The sequence below is a fragment of the Onthophagus taurus genome, chromosome 6 (genome assembly GCF_036711975.1).
Source record: "Onthophagus taurus isolate NC chromosome 6, IU_Otau_3.0, whole genome shotgun sequence".
In the NCBI taxonomy this organism is placed as follows: domain Eukaryota; kingdom Metazoa; phylum Arthropoda; class Insecta; order Coleoptera; family Scarabaeidae; genus Onthophagus; species Onthophagus taurus.
This window is the reverse complement of record NC_091971.1, coordinates 8211807-8237377: the sequence shown is the minus strand read 5'-3', so window position 1 is coordinate 8237377 and position 25571 is coordinate 8211807. Positions and strand designations below refer to the sequence as shown.

At 35.0% G+C, this 25571-nt stretch overlaps 1 protein-coding gene across 6 annotated transcripts in view; it reads right to left on the bottom strand.

Moving 5' to 3' along the window:
- Window positions 1-21191, bottom strand: part of LOC111428015 (tensin-1-like) — a 100410-nt gene extending 79219 nt beyond the window's left edge. For all 6 annotated transcript variants that reach the window (XR_011640701.1, XM_023063402.2, XM_023063403.2 and 3 more), the window contains exon 1: window positions 20783-21191. Coding sequence is in view for 5 of the 6 variants with exons in the window: in XM_023063402.2 (XP_022919170.2) it covers window positions 20783-20872 (90 nt within the window). In the remaining variant the exon portion in view is untranslated. The remainder of the gene's footprint in view (window positions 1-20782) is intronic.
- Window positions 21192-25571: the final 4380 nt, after the last annotated feature.

The window sequence follows — 25571 nt, the reverse complement described above, 5'->3', positions numbered from 1 at the left end:
AATTAACTTTACTAATGACCCGGAACCGGCTGACATGACCGAATGGAGATGACTGCAACGTAATTAATGAAGCTCGCGAACGGTAGTAGATGAAATAATAACTGGCCTCTTTGTATAAATTAAAAGGAAGAGCACATCTCGACCCCGTAAAAATGAATATGGATGAAGTAATCCACTTGCCGACTGAAAGCAGCAATTATTTTTTACGACTCGCCGTATTATTAACGCACTTATGTTAATTTCGTATTTAATTAGCAAGTCCGGCAAAATACGGTGTCACTTACACGTGCCCCAAGAGTATGCGTAATTACACGGTGAAAATAATTTCACGCCTGTCTGATTTAATTTAATAAAAAATGCCGAGTTATGCAAATTGGTTGGGTTCTTTTTAAATAAAAGAGTAAAATCTCGCAGTTCTTGTTTTAAAAACGAATTAATTGATTACTGGAAATGTACAATTTAAAACACGAATATATAACGGTTCTTAAAGATTATAATTATTTAATTAAGAAACAGTTTCGCACCTCACCCCACCATAAAATTTATTTTTATGAATTGTTAAAATTAGAAAGCTTTTAATTTAAAATTACATTGATTTGTTAAGGTTATCTGAGCAGGAAAAGCTGCATCAACCAATTTATATAATGGAAGGGCTAATCTTATTAAGTTGTTTGCCAAAGGAAAAATAAACGTGTAAGTGTATAAATAACCCAAGTGGAAAGTGGACGGCCAAAAAAGGAAAGCGCGGAGTGATTATAACACCACAACTGAAAGTTATGTTTAAAATAACCATCGGTAAGGTAACATTAAAATTGAAAATTATGTGCAAAAAATCGCAATAATGATCAGTTGCGAGAGAACCGCGGGGGGCAAATAAACGGACTGCAAATACACCGGTTGATCTGATAAAGCGGAAATTACGGCCCGATAATGACCGGTGTATGAGGAAAGTCGAGAATTTATTACTGAAAGGTATCTCTTGTTAAAAGATATCATCGGAATTTTATGGCTATTCTATGCCAAAAATACTGGATCCTTGAATTATCGTGTTTCTATTACCGAATATTTCTAGTACTAGGTTTTGGTTCAATAAAAACTTTATACTTTTTATTGAACCTAAACTAGAACGGGGTCGTTACCCTCAATCGAATAGAAAATCGATAAACTATGTACAAATAGAAAGATTGGTAACATTTTCAGATCCTAAAATTGTTTAATTTTTGTAATAATTAATATCAAAATTCAAAAGCCCGTCTATAAAAGCTTTGGTGACGTTTACGAGGTTTTCGCGTAAGATCAAGAAGACACAAAGAGCATCGTTCGGATCTCTTCTTCTAGCGCATAAAATTCGCGTGGCATCTCGCTCATACACCTTTTATTGATTTTTATTTCAACCAATCGCGTGCGAAACAACGGTGACGTCTCCAAAGTTTTTTTAAATTCTCATTATTTTTTTTTTTTAACTAAAGCCTAGTTTGAAAAATAAAAAATTATAAAAGTCTTCAATTTTGCTAAACTATCGAATAAGTCAATAAAAAAAATTTGTAACAGCCCCATTAACAATAATTGCAGTATTGTTAGAATTAACACTACACCTAGAATTAGAAATATTAGGGTTTAGCCGTTTTCAGATATATTCAACCGCCTCCCCATGACACACCCTTTTTTGTTGACAAAAAACCGATCTACATACGATCCATTAGAACTACCGTTATGATACACATCAAGTAGATGATAAAAAGCTACAACGCACTCGCGCGCACTCTAACGCTGAAAGTTATAAGACGATGAATGATAGCAGAGCTCGGTTTGGTATGGGTAATATGGGCAACCGAGCGCCGTATACATACTTATATGTATGCGCGTTACCGTATGACACTTGAGGGAGTGCCGACATGTACCCGAGTAAGCCATTTATTTGCATCGGTTGTGGTCGAGTTCGACGTTTATACACCGAAACGCGTTACCTATATTATTTTATTTATGAAACGTATTAAATTCAATTCAATTTTGTGGTATAATAAGGATTGGTGCGGTATGCAAGTTCTTCCTGTTCTATAAGTTTTGTTTCCAATGTATACATAGAAGCTATTCATCAGCTCCTAAACGGACTTCCTCTCGCCTCAGTTAATTGGCCTACGGGATTGGACACTATCTGGAGATCTCCGTAATTCCCAGTGGAGTCATGTAGATTGCCCAACTCTATCAGTAGTCGTTATTTCTCACCTGATACGGCCTAATTGCTAACCGTACATGGTACCGGTGTTGCAATCTAACTGTTCACAATGTGAACGAAAAAATTGGTACGCTATTAAAGTGACCATCGTAGGACCATCATTAACAATAAGGAAAATGCGACACATGTATTCCAGTAACTTAATTATTCACGCGTCGACGTCGTTGGTAGTATTTATGACTTTCCGACTTGGCGTGCGTGTAAGATTTTTATTTTATGATGACATCCCAGTGGGTGGGATTGTGATTTTGTATGCAAGATGCTGTTTTTATGGGAAGAATAAAGACAATAATGAAAATATCCTACTTAATAAATAAATTTTAGATGAATTTTGATGAAATATGATTCACGAGTTTATTTATAGTGTGACATTTTTTTAACGCCAAAGGAAGTTCACGTTGCACGATGCCGCTGTAAATTCTTCGGACAGATCCTGTCATATCTTTATGTGAATCAAAGTTGCTCTTGTAGTCAGGTCACGTATATGACATAATTTTTGCTGGGACAACTTTCACGAAATCTGTAAATCAAATCGATGCGCGGTAACTGGATCGTTCCAAATAACTTCGCTACTGTCTTATTTCATTTTATTATTTTTTTTCAACCCATTTCTGTTTATTACCTACTACTTTGTTCACTACTTAAAAAGGCGTTTTTACGATCATAAGATAGTAACTCTCTTTTTCAGTCGTAAGTAAATAAAGGAGGTCGTCATGTCGGTGTTGAGAAAAGCGTACAGGTTGAGCGCGGTTTATCATGATCGGTTTGGACAAAATGAATGGGTTGTATACTCAACAACGGAAGATAAATATTTCACCTTGAAGTGTATAGAAGGACAATCGTTCGATTCTTTATTCCGGGGCAACGATGGAAATGGGAACGCATGGTAATTTTTGACAGTGAAGTATCGCCTCCAGCTGGAAGCGATGAATCTGGTGTTTGCGCAATGAAAAGGTGTTGATTGAGCGGTTATACAGAGTGGGCGTCAAAAATCGTCTGTACCTACTTATTATCAACTGGATACGAATTGGATATGAATAAAATATGAAACTAGGCGAGTTTCAATGTTACTCAACTTCTTTCACGTCGTAATTACCATCGATAAGACTAATTTGTATAAAATCTTAATTCCAATTTCGTTTGTATCAAATAACATTATAAATTCATCTCGGTAATTGTTGAACAGAAACTTAAAGCATAACATCGCGCGCCCACCGGCAAAGAAGAATCTTAAAGTGGCATTACAGTCGCAGATTATGTTACTGCCATTAACTATTGCCCTGGGGGTTTCTACATATCTGAGCAACGTCATTAGAAAGACCAATGGCATCGCATAGTTGATGTTAAGACATACACATAGTACGTAGTTACGGTTCTCGTGAACAGAAATTCCTAGGACCACAATGGCTATTAGATTTTCTCCATAGGTATTGTATGTAAATTTAAACGGGTCGTTTATTTTAATTAGGACTATACGTAATTAGAACGGTTAAAATAAAACCTACATAATTCATAAGTGTCATTGCTACTTAACGAAAACGTTAAGTTTCATTGAAAACTAATTCCTAATAAGCAATGTGATGACCATCTTAATCTGATAAAATCATACATGTTCCATTTTAATTAAAACCAAATCTGCTTATGACTTATACTTCCACCTCCCAATAATAGCTAGATTTCCACAAAATTGAGGTGGGAAGTTTGCAAATGCATGTTGATTAAAATCTAATATAATTTTCAATAACAAGATGGAACATAACCGATGATTATCGTTAAGGATCAGTCCGCAAAGTACATGACTAATTTCAATTTCAACCTATGATTTTCCCCAATAACCATTACTCGAAGCAATGGCGTAAAGCTATATCAATTCAGGAAGCAATTTTTGCTTAACCTTGAAAGCAGAAATTGCGAGCAATCGAAGTCGCGTAACCTCGAATCAAACGGTCGCATTTTTAATTCAACTCATCAACGCCTAGATCGTGATGGTTGATTGGATAATTGGTAATACCGTTAGTAGGTAACCGTTCCTATAAAAATTCTTACCGTGACATCGGAAATTATCCTTACGAGTACACTCACCTGAAATAAAGAAATAATCATTAGAAAAAAATTCCTTAAAATAAAAGTACTGTTGTAATAGATAATCTTTAATGCGTTCTGTCTCTTAAACATTTATGAACACCGCTAGATAAAGTTTAAACGTCTCCGATCGGAGAGGAGGATGTTGTCGACGAGGTCGTGAAGTTCTTGGTTACGTTAGGCGTCGTATTGACTCAACCCTTTTAGGAAACTCTATCTGTGAACTTTGGCGGACGTGTGTCGTGTTCACCGTAAAGTTCGAAGAGTAAATTCTACAGTGCGACTACTTCCTTCACTAAAACGTGAACCACCCACAGAGGCCCGCTAACCGGTGCAGTCAACTAACTGAATTTATGGTACGTGAACGCTTTTTGAAGCAGTTTAACCAACGAATAGTTACAATGAAAACATTTCCACCTTAATATTATTATTGATTTAAATCGGGAAATGAACTAACAAGGAGTTCAAGAACATGTTTGTACATTCCTGTCAATTACGTAGAGTTTCTTAATCGCTAATCCTTAAGCTACTGACATATGTCCGATTCCCCGATTACTGTACGAAAAGTTAAACACGCAAGGTCTTATCTAGATCGGACCGTCTCACCGATAAACGGTTAATTAAAATGTGGGTAGAATATATCCCTTTTTACTCTCTTCCGCCTAGAGAACACGCTCTAACGATAAAAGCTTCACCAACAACTTACGCGATCACTTAAAGTTCCTTTTCTGTTCAAGAAAAGGACAGACAACGAAAACGACTGGATTCTCAAGCGAACCACGTCGGTGATAAACTGTGGAGATTAATCAATTAATTAATCAGATATGAAAGCGTTGTAAACGGTTCAATTTAAGATGAAAGCTTTCCTAAACCGGGAGCTAAACGTTGACAATAAAAATAAAATAAAAGTTAACCGGCAGAGTAATAAATTCATAATTTATTATTATTCATTTCCCGTCAGCACGCAAATTGAACACTTTTGGTATAATTTACAACATCATCTGTCGTCATAAATGCATTTATTCATAGGCTTGAAAATCGTAAAATGCGAATCGTAAACCGTTGTGGAATACAAAATCGTCCGCAACGCAAATATCATTACTCAAAGTTTATGGTGTGAATTCGGTACAACTACGTAAAATCGGATAGCCATAAACAATGGTTAATTTTTGTGATCGTCTCGTTCGCTGTTTCTGAAAACAAACCGTTCGCGGACACGATTTGCCTCACTAACAATGGCCTAATGATGACACTGCAGACAATAGCAACTTATTAGATTTCTCTTAGCTGATAGAATAGCGCAATTGGCGGTCGCCGTCCTATCACTATTGTTACCGTAAAAGGGCACTTAAAATAATCTTTGTAAACGGTATAATGTAGTTGGTACTACCGAACAAATATTATAGTACATACAAGGTGATTTAAAACGAATTCAAATGAAAGCTTAAATCTTTTTATTTTAAGAAGTATAAAAGATATTGGTTAAATACTAAAAATAAATTCAAAGTAATGATTCGTTTTTGAGGCGTTTTATAGTGTTAGAAATCGTCTAGCTAGAGTTCAGCTAGAGTCTAGCTGAAAAGACTCTAGCGAAGAAAAGCTCTAGAAAGCAGCTCTCTTAAGATGTCTGGTAGGTTAGTTAGCATAAAATATCACTATATGGCTTATTTTTATTAAACTAAAACTAGAACTAACACTAGACCTAGAACTAGAACCATTGGGATTTAGCCGTCTTGAAAGACGTGCGGCTAAATCCGAATGTTTCTAGTTCTCGATCTAGTGTTAGTTCTAGTTTTGCACTAGCCCTATCACTAGAACTAACACAAGACCTAGAACTAGAATCATTCGGGTTTAGCCGTCTTGAAAGACGTGCGGCTAAATCCAAATGTTTCTAGTTCCAAGTCTAGTGTTAGTTCTAGTTTTACACTAGCACTATCACTCAGAGTTGTCATAAGGATGTCACCTTTTCCAAGCAAAACTTATCCTTTGCAAAACTACCTAATGCTTGTACTATTAAGCTAAGTTACACTTTATGTGGAACAGTGCAAGTGCATAGTAGTTTCGTAACTACAGTTACTGCATTCCTATATTACGAGTATAACTTGTAAAAAGCTCTTGCGGAAACGAAGTCTTGAAACGATTAATTTTATTACGTAAATACTAATTTACTTCAACGGGTAGAATTTACACAGGAACAAAAACCATCCAGGAAAACAGATAAGTTCGTATGTTAATTCTAACCTATACATCCTGTGCAAAGTCCTTCTTCACTTATCGAAACAACCCTGGTATAAATGTGCTAAGCCGGTATCCAGCTGCTTCGATCTCTCTATCCGAAGAGGTTCACACGCACGAGACTCGCCGGCAGTGCACCAAGAAGGGACATAAAGATGTCCCGATAAACGAAGAAGACAAAACATGCGGCCGCGTCGTGAGGTGTTGCGCAAAGCAAGCGGGATACCGGATATCGGCGACCGAATGACGCAATCGATTCTTCATTCTAATTGACATTAACAAACCCGAACGTGGGCCGATCACTAAAATTGTCCTTGTGTCGGGTCGTCGACGCCATTTATCATCATTACAGTGGGTGTGGTAATGTTCTGTTAAGTGAAACCTATGTTGTTCTCGAATATCGAACTGTCACGGATCTCGTTCAGTAATGCAATATCAATTTAAATTAATAAATTATTTCAACCATTAGGTTAAAACTATATAACTTTTGTTTACAATTTTTTTTGTGAATTATCTTTTGAATCAAAGTAGGAATTTTAGGCGAAAGAAAACGAACAGTTTTAATTAAAATTCCAACGCGTTTTACACAACTTCATGGAATTTCACAACGATCGTAAAATTAATTAAAATGGATAGGACTAATAGCGAAAATAAATATTAAACAATTTACACTACATAAGTAATATTTTCTTGAAAGAATTTCTTTAAAAACAATTTTAATTTTTAGTGCTAGTTTTAGTTCACATAAAGTATATATTTACGAAAAAAAGTAATTAATATTAAAACTTTTTCAAACAAAAATAGTTTTAAAGTTGCACGCAAGTTAAGAGTCGTTATAAGTCTGCTTTTCTCTGCGACACAACGTTACAAAGCCCGCCAAGTGTAATAAACGTATATACGGTCCTTTATAACCACGACGAAACTACATGGTATAAGTTATTTAATTTATACTCGAGATACAATCCACCCTAAAACCTTAACTTAGTGTAGCGTCGACGTATAATTTAATAAAAAAGTAAATTTGATAGTTGCGATACCTCTTTTCGTACGATACTGCAGCTTCAGCAGAGCTTTCATAATCCAATTCAGTTCCAAGTCGTACATTTCTCGCGACTTTTCCACGGTGAAACGTGAGAGCAATTTTTCCGATGTCACAATTTCGTTGAAATGCTTCCAAAGGGTTGGTTAAATATCTTGCGACGGCGACGTGATGGAGTATCAACCAAAGTTACATTTCAGAAACTTCATAACTTAAGAAAATGTTATTTTAAAGTATTAATTTTTTAACAGTATAAATCCCATACACGTTCAACACGAATGGTGGCATTAAGTTTTATTGGTCGAGTTGAACGCCCACGGTAACCAACTCGGCCACAACAAATCGTTATAATAATGCATCAGATGGCGCAATTCTGCATCAGATTAGACCTCCCTGCCTAATGTTACGGGCATAACGTTGAAATGCCTCGGTTTGCTATTGTATATTGTGCACGGCGGCGGCCTAAGCAGTCTTTTCCTTTTTTTGTGGTCTTTACTGTTTACCAAGTCAAGTTGAGTCAAAGCACGTAATGTAAAATGCCATTGTTTACTATATTTGGTGAGCTAGTTGCGTACTGGCAGCAGTATAAATGTAAAAAAATATCATCTGTCACTTTTACTTCCGCAATGATAATATTGATGAATAGAACGAAACTTTTTTTTATAGTTAACATATATAAATGTCGTTTTTGTTCTTTTTTCGTTATAGTGTGGCGAGAATTTCTACAGCAACGGTGGATAATCCGTTACCCGTACATAAATTTCGTTAACGGGCGTCAGCACGTGGAAGGATTTCACCGTCGCCGGAGGCACGTAAAGAAGCGACGCGAAGATGACCGTTAATTAAGCATGCAAATGTCCGAAGACGCGAAAAGAGCCGCGCGACGTCGACCGAGATTAAAACACTCGTAGGAGATTCTCTGCGGCGTTCTTCGCCAATAAAGTTGACCGCCTGTCGTAACTCAATGGTTCTTATCACCTTAAACGGTAAGAAATGTTGAACAACCCCTGTTATTTGCACGAACCGGCAAATATATAAGCGAATTCACGTCGACTGGTATTAATTTTTAATTCAATTAAAATTTAAATGAAGTAGAACACGTAGGTGTTCTAACCATAATAAGACAGTCTGTATTTAAAGAAAAGCAAATTCTGGTTTATATCACGATTGTATTTTAAACAATTAGACACGATTGTAAATATTAAACATTATTTGTGTAATGTGGGTCAGGGATTTACAAATTTATTCGAATCATGAACACTCGTATGTAAATAATGTAAATGCTCTGCTCGTTGGGTGTGGTCTGTAATTCCACATTTATTAATAAAAAACATTACAAAACATCCTTCAAAACATGTTCCATTAATTTCCAATATTATAAATTAAAACTTCAAAATTTGCTATTTTGTCGATTTGAATACCATACTAGATTATATCTGTTGAAAACTGAAATTCAAAGAGAAAACTGGAAAGAAACTGGCAATTAAAGATAGAGACTGAGTAGCGGCTGGATAGAGAAATTGATACGCAGTAAAGAAAAAAGAGGCAAGACGATGACTAGAATGGAGCTGGATATAAAATCAAAGATTAAATATTGTTTGGAATGCCAAGAAGTAGACTAGTAACAGAAGAAAGAAACTGAACAGAAACATGAAACAGTAGAAGAAGTTGGCAGAGGGGGGAGATTGAATAGAGGCTGAAAGAAAAGAGGGACACTGGTAAAATAAAAAAAAAACGGAACAGAGAGAGTAATTACCAGAAAAGGATTACACATGATAGAGGAAGACTAGAAAAAGACTAGTACTGGAAAGAAATTGAACAAAGACTGGAAAAGCAAGAGGAAGTCTGATGATAGCAAAAAAAGGCTGCAAGAGATTTCCATTGGCACAAAATTGAAAAAGCACGAAAGAGCCTAGACTGAGAAGAGATATGGTTAAAAGGACCATTGTAGACTTCTACACTTGTTTTTCATATTCATTTACATTAATTTATTATTTCAAACCTAAGATTCTTGTAGAACAAGTGATCAATTAAAGTTAAAATACCCATAATTTATAAATCCAATCAAGATAAAATGTTTAATATATGGCAATAAGGTAATCTGTATTTAGTACCAGTATTAATACATATGTATAGGTACGTAATGCGACGCAATATCTACTTTAAAGTCGTTAACTGTCGCACACTTCCAAGTACTTAAACACAAAACCGACATAAATTACGTCAGATCAGTTTATTGAGTCATTAAAATACCCGCGCACCTCGCCGGTTTCGATTGTTTCCCGCAAGCATAAGCGGCATGGTACATAAATATTTGGTTTAATGTCTCTCTCTATTGACGCCTCGAAACGTATTTATGGCATTCGTTATAAATATGTAGGGCTAGAAGTTACGAGCGGGGACCTAAAGTGCGACTCATTTAAATTGTAAACACCCCACCTCGGCCGGTTTGTAGTGCAGAGCGGTTTATGGAGGTTTTCGCCTATAACTTAGTCCGGGCACGCTCATACTTTAAGTTAATTAAGCTGCTAGTACGGTTGGCGCCTTGTTCTCTCGTATTAATTGCCATTTTCTTAGTCCAAAAGGAGCACGAAAACCTATGCTCCTTCCTCTGAGTCTTGATGGAGGTAATCCAATAAATTCCGGCCTTTATCGCGCTTCTTATTATAACAAACCGCTAAGTGAGCGCTCGTGCTTTAAATCAATATTAATATACCGCCATCGTTTCCCACTTCCCGTAATCATCGACTTGTTTATAGGCAATTTCTTTGTTGCTAATTGCAAAGTTACCACTACATAAAATAGATTTCCCATCTATTTATTATCTAAAATAGTGGGAGTCTTTGTTTTTAGCAATCACGACCGTGGAATCAAACGGTCGAGTCTTAAGATAGGAATCGGCGGCGGCATGTGACATAAAATTTGTGATTAGCTGCGGACGTCGATGGCCTTTTCGGTCCGACAAGAGTTCACTGGGATAACCTCTTACGGCTTTGCGGCCAGTACTTGTTTGGAGTGCACGGTTTCTTTATTGTCCGTTTATCCCGAGTGAGTTGGATGTGTGTCAAAACGTACTATAGAAAACTATCTTCCAAACCGGAAAGAAAGTATACTAGAATAAAAACTATCGACAGCGGTGACGGCGCAATGACGATCTCGCTATGGTTATAAAGATGTCGATGACGACACTTACCGCTGGTTTATGATCGCTGGTAATTATCTTTAACGGTCCTAGAAAGTGCGATATTGATAGCCTAATAGATACGTCTCTATCGCGATGTAAGAAGTTGAAAATGCCTGGAACGTATCATTCTTCATGTAATATTATTGACCAATTACTTAATGTGTTTCTTATAAAAGCGAGTTTAATAAAACCATGGTCATTATGTCATTATTTATTGGCTATACTTAGAATCCTGAACGTCGTGTATTGATATATGCAGATTAATTATAGTGCCAGCCCATTATTACATGGTACACGTATTTATACGTCATTAGTAAGTAACAAGCGTGTACTCATATCTACGAGCAACGTGTCTAGTGTGTCTTTGCAAGTCGCCTTGTTTAAAGTTAGTACTTAATTATAAATTTATCAAACAACGCATCTCTCAACAAGCAGGAACAACAAAGAGAACGTGAACTATAATTACAACACAAACCCATCAAACGTTAATTAAACAGGAATCCTTTCAATAACAGATTATTTTATAGTAAATTTTATACATATAAACATACGTTCACTTTGTATCATGTTTTCCATTGTAATTACAGTGGTAACACTATAAATTTTTTATTACAGAACTATTTATTATGATTACTTTTAGTGCATAGAATGCATTTAACAATTCATTGAATAGAATTGAATTTTTTCTCCTAAACCATTAGGATTTAAGAAATGATATTTATAGAGGTTAAAAGAGAACGTTTGATCATTTTAAAACTTTTAAGTATCAGATCATATTATAAATAATATTAAGTTTCTCTGTTCATTTTATAAACAATTTAAAAATCTGCCGAGTATTCTGATACATAAGATTAAGAAAAAATTTTTTTTCCAAAACCATTAGGATTAAAGAATGAATGATGTTTGGGATTATAAAGAAACATTTGAGGTTGTTTTAAACAAAATTCATTTTGTATATGTTAATACAATAGCTTTGATTTAGATCAATATAATTTAAGGTTCACATTATGTACAAATTTTTGTAATAAGAAACATTCTTTTCTTTATTAATTTTTGGTCCCATTTCGTTTCTATGCGAAACAGTAGGATATGAATAATGCAAAGCGCACACGGGCGACCTGTACAAATAGGTACATAAATAGTTTAGGCCGCTATCGGGTAGACATTTGCAATTCCTATTGCTGCCAGGACGCTATACTAATGGTATTTTTACTTGCGGGCCGTAAGCAATACAAATTATTGTTTGTTTTGTTTGCTTGGGGGCGAGCACGGACAAATCTCGGCCTGGAAGATGTTTTCCTATCAATCATCGCGGTATAAGTTCTACCTTCGAGCGATGTCGGACTTAACAAGTTTCATTTGCATATCGGCGCTTTGAGTCGATACTTACTCATGTTTATTCCTATTTAGATTGCTTCTTTGGCGACCAGTTTTTCAAGTTAATGATAAGATTAATAAAAAATCAGATAAGCGGCGTCTCTAACGAGCGCCATCAGAAACTGTGTCAATTAATTTCTTGTCGATAAATCTGAACCGGAGTAATCACCGTTTGATAGCGTTTTCTTTGATGGTATCCCGACCATATTTATGCCGCGTTATGTTTATGACTTGAGGCCATTTTTGTTCTACATCATGATGTCGGAGTAATTATTACAAATATAGTAATTAGTTCATGTCAATTAACCATTATCTTATAAGCTAGGTTTACACCGGAAATGGAGTATGTGATTTTATAGATATAAAATTTTTAATTGACATTTAGTTATATACCAAATACAACCGACGCCAATTTTCTTCTTGAGCAAAGAAGACATCAGACCATCTATGGTGACCAAACATGGACAAAATGAACCACCTAAGCCTTTCCCAACCGTTATAACCAACATGGAAGAAAATGATCATCTTCGGTATCGTAAATATTTGAGATTCTGTCTTTACAATTTACTACTTCGTCATAAAGAATACCTTCGAACCAAGATAACATACATGTACGGACTTGAGCAAACTCTATACCGGCACAGAACGAATTTACGGCTGTACCCCACCTAAAATTCCTTGGCGTGTACGATTTACATCACATACAAGTAGTAAATTGACCGCGCTCCAGCAATACGTTAGTTTTACGACGACAAATGTATACGGTACAGAAAATCAAGAACAACTAAAGACCGATTTATCTGATTTATTGGTGGATGCTGGATTAAATCGTGTGAATACAATACATCCACTTAACTTTCAGCGGACCTATGAATCTTTCAACAACATTTACTGATCGCTTGCTAAAATATCTGAAATAATTTCAATTACTATATAATATATAACAAGATCAAAAATAATCTATTAAGGTTGTAAAATACGATGATGTAAATCAATTTTAAAAGCTATTAATTAGAAGGCTATTAATTACGGTCTCAATATCGCAGTTTCTCGAACGCGACGATGATAAATCAGATTATGTCGGTTAAAATGCGATTTTTATTACTTCGTTATAATAAAGTTCTTAAAACGAGAACGAGGGTAGAGATAAAAGGACAATCTCGTGAATATTTATAAGTTCTTATGAGTTTCTTATGTAACGGCGACAGTCTCCGGCGATAATACGGTTATTCTGCTAAGCCCCGCGGTTTAAATCAGTGCTACACGTGCTGACGATTGTATTTTTATGTTAATGTCTAATGTTTATAAATGAATATGCCAGGTGTTACATTGTTACGGATTCAAGTTATGAGCAATTGTTGTGGTTAAAATTTTAATCAAGTACTAGAATAAAATTGCAATTTAGCCTCTTCTTTACTTTCTTCCACCTACTCTCTAATCGTTTACTTCAATTCTGTCTTTCCTCTTCTACATAGGCTATAGCTTCCTAACTCGGCCCCCATTCAAGTGTTAAATTATAAATCACAAAGTTATTCTTGTTATAAATCATCCCAGGATAAAGAGATTTGATTTTCTAAATGAGTGTTCGTCCCATTGCTCTGTTTATTTATATTTATAATGCAGAAAGATCTAATTTCGTTTGTCGGTTGCTAAAACGTTGTAAAAATGAAAAACGAGAGAATTCGATAAACCACTGAAAAGAATTAAATTACCATATATTTTTGCGGGTGTTAAGCGAAAAGATTGCAAAGTAGGACGCTCGAGATTTCAATAAAAAAATTGCTACACTCGAAGTGTTAGAAGAGGAACACAATAACTGATGCGAAAATTGCTGTGATTTTAATATTAATGTATCACATCAATGTAGTTGATTTAATATTAATCATTAAGGGTGTAAATCTTTTGAGTAATTAAGCCGATGTCACTTACGGCTGAGGCGTCACAATATGATGACCAGTTTTCAGATTAATATAACATTAAACACTGAGTCTCGGCCGCAAGCGGCTCAGCTTAATTAGTCAAAAAATCTACAACTTTCCCTGATATCGCCGTGGCAGTGAGGCTCAGTGATTAAGATTAAAACAACCTGAAGCTGGTTATCATATTGTAGTCTTTTATTATTCCAAGAAAAAATATAGATTCAAGTTAAGTAAAAGTTAGTGTTGAAGTGATTATTTATTTCAGGTGATCACACCAAAAAATATATCTTTCAATACACATTTATAGACCTAAAAATAATAAAATCAAATGATAGAAGTCTTTCTTTCAAGTTATTTTAGCATGGGCATTGCACTGTTCTATTTTAAACAAATCTAAAACTCAACCGCGGTTAACTTTATATTTAGTACTGTTGTTTGCTCTTCGACATAAAGGCGCCAATGACTGCTATTTGGTTATGCGGTAGTCCTATTTCAATCACCAACTTCAAACCGGCTTTGATTACCAGTCACAACGAATTCTTGTGGTAACGATCAAGACCTATTTTGATTTTATATTGTTGCATCATCATTCGTATATTTTTCTTTTTTTTAGAAAGCCAAATCAGTTTGAACCACACTTTTTGCACACCAACAAAAAAGTATGACTTTCACTTTAGTTACAAAGAATGAACAAACACCTAAATTACCAACATTAGATAGCGCGGATGCGTGTCCTGTTGTAACCTGCCCATTATTTTCCATTACACCGAAGCGGAATTATCCACGGCAATGGTACACCATCGTCGTCTGCAGAACGGTCTAAAACGTAACAAGGTCTAATCGCGACACGGTTGAAGTCCCACAACGATCGTAAATGTAGGAGAATCATAAACGAAATTGCGGCAAAGTTACAAAAATTACAATGCCATATAAAATATTTTATATTCTAAAAACATGATATAAAATTTACATACCAACGACACGTTAACCGGTCTAATCCTATTATAATAGATCCATCTTGCAAGTAATCCCCAAATAAATCGCTTTTCCTCCTAGCTCAACTAAAAACGTTGCATGTTCGGCAGAATTTAAAGTTGATCGCGTCGCGAGGGCTGATTTTATTTTGTCTCCCGGTATCCAAGGGTATATAACTTTCGTAGATTTAGTCCAAAACAAGCAACAATGAATAAAACTTTATCGACCTCGGCAAACTTTAAGGACGTCTGAAAACTGAAAAAAAAGCTTTTGCGTCCCGAGAGAAGTTATCATAAGACTGACATCCATTTAACTTTGCATCGTACGAACTAAGAAAGTAAAATTGGACTTCTATACGTTTATTTATCTTATTACCTCCTGGCGGGTTGATCCTCGAAAGCGGGATTGGTAAACGAAAATAACTGTGGAAGAGAAACGGATTGAGTCTACTTTGGATTCATTGCTTCTTGAGATTTATTTATATCTTCTTTCCATAATTAGATAATTAGATAAATAATTTTTATAGATTAATTTAGCTCAAATGAATTCAAGCTTACGTTGTTATTTCACTCCTCGATGCTTATGCATATGACACCATCTATTTTAGTGTATATGGGTTATATATTTTTAGACTGTACTTCCTTGTACTAGAGTTTCGGAACAAACTTTTTGAAATATGGTTGTGCATAACGAGTTTTCATCAATAACAAATCCATTACATTTTTGATTTATTCTTAAAGTTAGATAGCAAAAATCTGTTAATTACGTCACTCTTTATATTTGTGTATCACGTGACCGCTCTAAATTACTCGCAGTCCTTCTTCCTTGAATTATATCACATCTGGCGCCGATTTAGTTGCGCGAATTCGTAGCATAAATACCACTGCGAACCTTGACAAATAAATTAAGTCGCTGCAACTTTAACAGACATCCTGTTTTTGATGGATGTTTCTAGAATTACTATTAAACAACATGTGTATCTCTTAGATTTTATTAAATCGTAACACGTGACCAATCAAACTTCAGTAACTTTAAAATACAGTAACTATTAATTCTTTACACATTTATTTTCAAAATTCTTTTGAAAAAAAAATTGTAACTGAGAAATACAAATTTTTGAGGTTATAAAAGAAGCTTTGTATTGGTGCAAAGTTTAACTTTCCAGAATCCCAAACTACAAGTACAAATAATTGTAAATGCTTCTTTTGTAGAAGGAAAGTAGGTGTTGTGTTAAGGTAAACCAAAGAGGTTCTTGATGTTAGTAATACCAAATGTGTTTTGTGGATGTTCACTGAATATGAATTAAGTATAAAAGTGGCAATGACATCTTCGCTTTAAAATATAGAGAAACTTATTGCAATATAATATTTGAACAAAGATTCATTCGCCAGCACTTTCCTAACCAGCATAGCTGCAAGAAATATTCAATGAAGGAACCACAATGGATGAGTCCCGATACGTCTTTGTGCCAAGTGTAAAAAGCATTGGCTGCCTACGCCTTTATCTTTATTGCCGCATTGTTCAGAGGATGCCTCTCAGGTATTGCATCCACGTACAGCTTGAAAACTTTCTTTTTGTCGGATGGGCGCAAAGAGGATGGACATTGATGCATGGTCGGGAATGAATCAATTGCAAAGGAATGCTTTAATTATAGATTTAAAAGGTTATAGATAATTACACAGTTTATTTTTAAAAGCTAATCCTATTTGGGATTCTTTGATTAATCCGAATTCCAAGTACTATCTCATTTACATAGTCTTTAAAGAATCCGTTTTCATTCTCTTCGGCAATTTAACAACTGATCAATATTCGATTATCGTAACTCCTCCTCCATCTCGTCCGTTTCTCTCCACCCTGAGAAAGACGGCAATTAAAAAAATCCCCTCGATCCGAAATAAGCTTAATGAGAAATACGCGACCGGCTTCGCAGAAACCTAACCCATTCGTATTCGAACAAATTGCAAGCCGCGAGGATATTTGCGGTGCCGTATTTGGTACCAGAAGAAAAAAAAAAGTTAACAGCAGCAAGCGCGTGAACTGCCACCGAGTTGTAATACACACAGACGTTCCGACAAAGTCACGTGCGTTTTTTCTTATCGTCTTGAGGCAATTAACTGCCGCCTCCGGTGTCAACATAATGAACGACCGTGATAAAATCACTTAATATTCATGAAGTTGATAGCTTACCAGATGCTTCTGTAAATTTTAAAAGTCGAAGTTAATGATAAAAATCTTATTGGGCTATGAATTGAATGTTAATAATTCTCGACACTATTAGAAACACTTCTGCAGAGAGGTCAGCCAACTTGTTTATTCGTATGCTGTCAGCATTCGAGTTACAAGTTTAGAAATGCTTCCGTTGATGACCTGCTGCTATGAAACTTAGTTTGGAAAGCACCCGGAAGGCAGCTCCTAACGGTGCCTCCAGGCGTAATATAAGGCTCATAATAAACTATGATTGACGCCGCAAATTACTTTATTTGTATAACAGTGTTTGCAAGGATAGGTACCGCGAACGAAAACTACTTATACAGTTAGTAATTAAAATTCTATTCTCGTTTCTATTATATTTGGCAACCATTCTAGACAGGTTGTTATATTTACAGTTTGAGTGGTTTTACTGCTTTCGAAGACTTTAAATAAATTTTAATCCATCGATTAATCGAAATCAATGCAGCTAAGCTATTCAACTGTCCACGTTTTGATGAATTTCCCATCCCGTTTAAAGCGAATATCGTGTCGAAGGGTTAAAGGTCATCCTATTTGTATACGAACAGTAAGCTAATGATTGAAGATCAGGGTCATACCTGAATGTTTTCATTAGGGAAGTTCAGACAGCTAATTTCACGCTCATTTAATCATACAACAAGGTAACCCTATATCATGTTTCTGAATTGCTTATTCAAGCATGTTGCTTCCTTTCTTTATCCACACCATAAAATATGAATTAACCGAACATACATTTGTGGTATACGATTCGAACACGCTCTATGCATAGTAATCGTAGCGATTAAATGCGGAATTTACGTGCAAATCGTGACTCTATCTATGTCATCGTGACACGTTGTATGTTCTCACCATAAAAAAGATGGCTAACATCAATCGAATTCATTAGTCCAATTAAGTGAGTAGAAATTGATTGCGGTTTATCGATAATTTCTAATTCCTTTTTTTCAATTTGTAGACGGGTAAGGATGAATTTTTGCAATTAAAACACAATGAAATCGTGCCGAATAGACTGTTTATTACCCATGGTTAATCAACAGAGAAATGCACTTTCGGTGTCTAAATAATTTCACAGATCATTAAAACTTGGGTCTAAAGGTAAATGAGTAAATCCAGGTTTACAACCGTCTGTTGTAATTAACTGTTGATCAGATGTTTTTTAAGTCCTAAAAAAAAATAAAAAATCAGGATTGATAGCCTGAATAAATTAATGCCTCTCAATACAAGTCCATCTTGTTTTCAATTAGTTTAAGTAGCTGCTTTCTTTCAAGTGGACGAGTATTCACGCAATTAAAGATAACAGGCTTAATGTGGATTCGAAATAACACAGCCGTATTCAAATCTTGTGGATATAAAAGTAGTATAGTTATAAAATTATTGAATAATATAATTTTAGTGTTATTATATAAAGTATTCCAATGGGATTAATAACCTGAGTGACAAATTGACCACTTCACATTTCCAATCAACGTGTTGATAAAATCCTTTGCAGCAAAAAGCTCTCAAATAGTTTATTCAAATAGGTAAGATTAAAAAAACTTGAAAAAAATCCTTGTTATCCAACAAATCTTAATAAAGTTATATAAAGAACGCCATATTTTTTTGACGATAATACTTTCTTTCAAATTCTTATACATACAAACAATTCCTGTCAACACTTTCTGTAGACATAAGTTTGGTGTGAACAATCGAAAAATAAACTTGATCATTTCCAAAATTAGCACAAAGAAACATCTATTTATAGTATACCTTGGGGAAACTCGGGAAAAAGCGTAAACTAGGAAGTGAATAGTAACACAAAACCTATTATAAGAACAATTTTTTCCTGCCACAAGCAATACTAAGTAGAATTATAACTCTATACGTACAAAGCAGGAAGTTCATATAAGCATTGCTTTGTATTTGTCCGATGATTGCTTGACCTAACCGATATTGGTTAAGATAAGACTCACACATAATAGGCTATCGCAATTGTGCAGTTGTGTGTTAAATTAATAATAATTTATTCTAGGAATATTAAACCGCCACATACCCATAAACAACCATTTATTGAGCGCTGTTATAAATACTCACAATACCGAATCGATCGCAATGAATAAGCTATTCATATTTAACGCAATTTATTTTGCGTTATCGACAATGTAGTGTGTTTACATTGTCAGCGCTCGGTGCTCTTTGCATCTAACAATAAGCGGTAGAAAACAAATCAAGTACTACTATAAACGGTGAGAAATTACAAGGATAAATTGTATTATTTGTTGTGGTACCATTGTTCGATCACGTAACAAACTAAGTTTAAAAAATTCACATTTACAACGACTTAAACTCGATGTAGGAGTAAAGATTTTTCAATTTCTTGCACTTTTAGTAATTGAAAGAGCACGAGTGGGTTTTTAGATTACATCATCCAGTAGAAACCTCATTAGTATAGTTTAAAATAGCCTGTGTCATCTTACCCACTCAATACGATCCTTATGAAATATTTCTGCGCCATTGGACCTGAACAAAAAATAAATTCAAAAAAAATCCGGTTCTAAACCGCTGAAATTTTATCCGGATTTTACATTCACCGAGACAAAAAGTATCCGTAAACGATTCGTTTCTTACGATTTAGTTTCAGTTATCGCCTTATTTCCTTGACAGTGACCTTGTTTGTGTTTAACCAAGTAATTGGCGTGACGTGTGCTGCGCAACATTTCTCAATGGCGTATGCGGTGAAGCATGTTAAGTTGAAAAAAAAATAGTTTTGTTGATATGCAGAAGATGCTCTTTTTCTTATATGCTAATTAAATGTATGTATGTTAAATAAATCATCGAATTTTTCGCTTTTTTATGATGTTGCTCGAAAGTGTAAACATCTATGTAACACTTGTTATCGATTTGCAATAATTTCTCTTCGGGACTCTTTTTAACTAGAAAATGTATATAAAGTTTTTATTAAAATAACTTGATTTACTTCATGAATTAAATTTTATAACCACTTTTCAATTTAAATATAAATATTGACTGTTTAATTAAAATATTTATTTCTACACATGTTTATCGTAGATTTCAAATTTATCGTGTTTCGAATTATGTAATTACAATTTTATTAATATTAAAGTTAAATTTGAATCATTTTATATATTTCTTCTTTAATACTGCAATATTTTATTTTTTTAACCCAATTCAATTATGATTATAAATCATCATAAACATTCCCACGACTACAAATATGCCCATGCCTCACATAACTGACGTTAACGTGCGATATTGTTTATTTCTGCTTTTGCGTCATTGATATAATTTCTCGGTGGCGTGGAAACTAATTTTGATTTTCCACTAATTACAAAACAAATACTACTACTAAATGAATATAAAACAGTTATGATTGGTTGTTTGTTTGGTGCAAAAGTTTTTAATTGCGCGAAATAATCAATAACCGTTATGTAAATAACTTAATTTGATTTGCATTTTTAAATGGAAAAGTTTAGTTAAAGTTATTTGTATTGATTCGATTTGGGACTGACCTTCAATAAGAGATGAATCGGTGGGCTGATAGCGGGTGGTTTCTTCTTTTCCTGGTGACACAGGCAGGATTTTATCCACGGCATGTCCATGAAGATATTATTACGAAAAGAAATTTCAATCGGTTTGAAAAAGAGCCGTTTTTATTCTATACGTATATCGACACTTACACTAAAATTTTATTAGTTAAGCAAATAGTGAAAAAAATCAAAAATTGCGAAGCGCGTGCAAAGTGGCTTAGAACGGGGTCCGTTCTGCCCTAGTATAGTTTGTTGAATGTTGTGTTTTTAAAATGCATAGTTGTGTTGAGCATTTGAGGATCGCGCGTGTTTTCGAGCACAGAGTCCCCACTTGTTCCGTGTTTTCGAGCGGCTGTCGAGATCGGAACTCGAGCGCTCGGCGTCCCGGACGCGACTGAATGAACCAGGAGGGAGACCAGCAGAGACAGAATCCAACGAGAGCCCCGCATTTGCCGCCTGAAAACTAAAGCTCGATTAGGGTCACTTGGAAGCTCCTGCATGAGGATCCCGAACGAGAAGGATCTTCTTTCACACGCCACGGACCTAGCTACGGATTCTACAGCGCATAATAAGCACTAACCGACTTTTTAGATCGATACTAAAAACTTTCAGGAATACAACTATTGACTTTACTTAAAATTGATGAAACGATTTTTAAAACATAAGAATTAATTAATAAACACCAGATACTGGTGATGAAGACAGTAAGTACAGTTTGCAGAATAATATTAATGGAATGGAACAATAAAACATTGGATGCTGATTGTAAAACACATGATAATGCATCTAGAGAACTAGATGCTGGTAATGGAAGACTAGGTACAGTTTGCAGAAGATCACTTACTACTTGTGAAAGATTAGATGCTTGTAAATGACTATATAGGAGACTTAGTCTTCATTATGATACTCCTGGCAGAAGATTAAATACTACTAATGCTATCAAATGATTAGATACTGCTAACATAGGAACAGATTCTGTTTCCAAGAACTAGATGATGGTTACTGCTCATGGAAAACAAGTTACAACTTACAGAATCAGCTTATAAACGACTAGATACTGCTAATAGAAGACATGATCCGCGTTATAGAAGATCAGGTATTCCTGGCAGAAGATTACTTAGAAGATTTACTTCTTGCAGAAGATTAGATTCTACAGACAAATGACTAGATCCTATTTGTGATGCGTAGTATCAACACTATTTAACATGAGACGGTCAACGTACCGCGTCAACCTGAGAATATCTCCTCGATTTTGATACTCGGAAGCATAGTAGAAATTAAAGAAACAAAACGCGAATAAGAATTCTAATTGCATCGATTTTACCTATTTCTATCCAATATCTTTAATTTTCCCCTTACATTTCTTATACCTCCATTAACGGTATATGTCATAAACCGTACAAAGCCTTTTAGCTCGCAAACTTCACCATCTGTATTATGATATCCTTAAGGTTAATTTACATATAAATGTCTTCATTTAAATCGCCATATAAGAATGCAGGTTTCGCATCGAATTTAAGAATATGTGAGCTCGTTGCTGCTGTAATTGCTGTAATATTTCTTTTGCATCGTACAGGTCTACTTCAACCTTTCACTCTATAACGTGTTTAACAATTGGAAATATTTAATTTTGATGTCGAGGGAAAATCAAAATAAAATCAGAGAATAGAATAAAATTTCTAACACGTTTAGTAAGCAGCGAGGAAATTCAATTTTCCTTAACACCTCTGACATCGCTCTCGGGATATATCTTGAATTACCGGTCACACCTTACCAAAGGAAACGGGAAAATCCATTTCCCCAAGACGGATTTTTTAATATTTTACGGCTTTAGGTTATTCCCAATCGTCATGAATAGGAATTACAGCTAAAATAATTTTCCATTCAATACCTTGATGTCATCATAATTTTCTCTTTTTGATGTATTCTTTACCGGCTACTCCACCATTTATTTAAAAATCAGTATTTTATAAATTTATTCAGTTTTATTAAAGCAATTTAAATCATAGTAATTAGTTTATTCACAAAGAAAAGTTATCTTGTTTATTTATTAATAATGCAGTTTCAAAGCTATACCGCTACAGGATACATTCGATGCATTGCGGTTTAATCGTATTTAATTAGATCATTGTTTGATAATCAACAATGCTTTAGGATACATTCAATTAATACCGAATAGAAACGCATTAAACAGCATTCCACTAAGTAACTAAATTATTTATCGAATGCGAATTACACAAAGGTATCTTACATTCTTGTAACTATACGAATTACAAATTCTAACTCAGTTTAATTTTGGCCGAAATAGCTCGGGCTGATTTCAATTTTAAAGCGTAGTTTTACAATGAGGCCGCAGCAGCTCACTTGATTAAATAGAAACGGGCGACTTTGCTGAATTTCAATCGGCCCTCTCCTAGCGTTGCTTTCCGTGCTTGGCGGCGAAACCGAGAACGTAATTCATATTCATCTCTTTTGCCAAAAAACGACATCCGACGGCACCGTGGCGCAAAGCTGTTTCCAGAGCCACGGTTTCTAAGCAGAGACCGACGAAAGCTCGAAGCAGTAGTGGTAAATCACGTTAAAGAAACGGGAGTTAACTTTACCCGAGGTTCGAAACTTTTCTTCCCCGGTTTCGGTTTACGAAACGAACGCTGCTTTGCGACCGCGTTTAGTCAAAGTAGTCGTGTTTTAGGAGAAAGCCTTAAATTGTATACGCTATTGGGAAAGTTTGCTAAGACCCGGAAGAGGATGCAACTCTCGGATGAATAACGAAGGAAGTAAATAATAACCGGAATATAACTTGAAAAGGATAATTAGGCAACATCAATAAGTTCTTTAGAAGTTATTTCTTGAGTGCAGAGTTTAAACGTGGTGATTTATACAGTACTCATTAGATTTGTAAATGAACCAATCGACCATAACCTCATACTCGAATCCGCATTGTCTGCAACCAAGTAACTTGTACAATTAGAATTACAAATATGAGTGTATTAAATGTTGTACGGATGGGTGAGTGTGTTTTAAAAGTGTTCGTGTTGGGTGGTCGGTGTCCGAGCTAGCGGAGGGTTTTCTGCACATCACCGCTGACAGCTATCACAACCTGTAATCTTAAACGTATTAAAAACGAGTCGTACCATGAATACGTAATTTATTATAGCATTTAGTACCTACCAGATGCAACGTCGCGGTTGTTTTTCCTTGCCTTCTCGTAATTTACGCGGAACGCGTTGATGAATTAATTAACGTTGTTATTCACAAGAAACGCAAATCAAATATAAATGAAAACTATGTTGTAAAAAAATTATTACAGCAATTAAATAAGTCTACGTTGTGATTTTAAATGTAATAAAGACATTTATTCAACATCAAAAGGTCCATATCTCGCATTTCATTAGCTGCATCATTGTAATGGATAATGGAATCATCCATTGAACAATTGAATCATCCAATGGATTCTGGAATCATCTTAAGACCGCAAAAATTGTTGAGGAATTTGATAGTTTTTTATTTAAACCTAAATGTCTCTAGTTCTTCTTTTGAATTTTTCTAGTTCTAGGTCTAGCGTTAGTTCTAGTTTTGCACTGGCACTATCACTAGAACTAACACAAAATCTACAACTAGAATCATTCGGCTTTAGCCGTCTTGAGAGACTAGCGGCTATATCCGAATGTTTCTAAATCTAGGTTTAGTGTTAATTCTAGTTTTGCACTAACACTGTCACTAAAACTAAAATAAGACCTAGAACTAGAATCTTTCGGGTTTAGCCGTCTTGAAAGACATGCGGCTAAATCCCAATGTTTCTAGTTCTAGGTCTAATGTTAGTTCTGGTGACAGTGGTAGCTAGCGCTAGTTAGCATAAGATATCGCTATGTTGCATATTTTTATTCTAATTAGTTCTAGTATTAATTGTTATTCAGCGTTAGATTGTGGATTCGGGATATGAAATTCTCGGTATACAAAGACATTCACAGCAATTTGATACAATTTTAAGACTGAAGGTTATAATACATGCTTTATTCAAAAAATATTTAGTAAATTTACAGATTCTATTTCAAACATTCTGCTATAAATTATCTTATTTGTAGGATTGTGTATAAATCCTTCAGCAAAGTACCGCCTCGAATACATTAAAACAATTTTATCCCGAAGTTGTGGATAGTGCCTGCATTGCGTCCGCTTTGAAACCTTGTAAATATTTAGTCGTTCACGGATATTGGCTGGTCGAAGTGTATCAAAGAAAGATCTGGTTTTAGTTGGTCGACTCCGCCGTCGGCGTCGGGACAATTTAACGACTTCGATCTCTAAAAGGAAAAGAAAGCTTGTTTATAATTAGATTAGATCGAGGTGTGAAGGTACAACTATTTAAAAAGGTTTCTCAAGTGGTTATACTTATCTAACTTTACCAAAACTTTGACGTCGTTCTCAAGCGAAACGCAGAGAAGCTATAAATTACTAAACTATTTTGTTGTTTTAAATTTAGTAGAAAGAAAGAAAGTTTAGCCATACGTTCCAGTCTTCCATTTTGAACTCACCGACCGTAGAAAAGAGATAGATCTATTAGTTTTACTTCGATTTATTGAAGACAACAAAGAAATAATATTGTTTCTAAAATAATCTAACGAGAATCTTCTTTGTAGAGATGGATTAAGCATTTGAGAAATGCGGTTTAGTGAGACAGTTGTTCTTCCTGCGAACTCTCACGACTGGTCATAACTCTCTTCGGTTATTGGTTTGCGGCTACACAACAACCAGAACGTTTATATTTCATTTT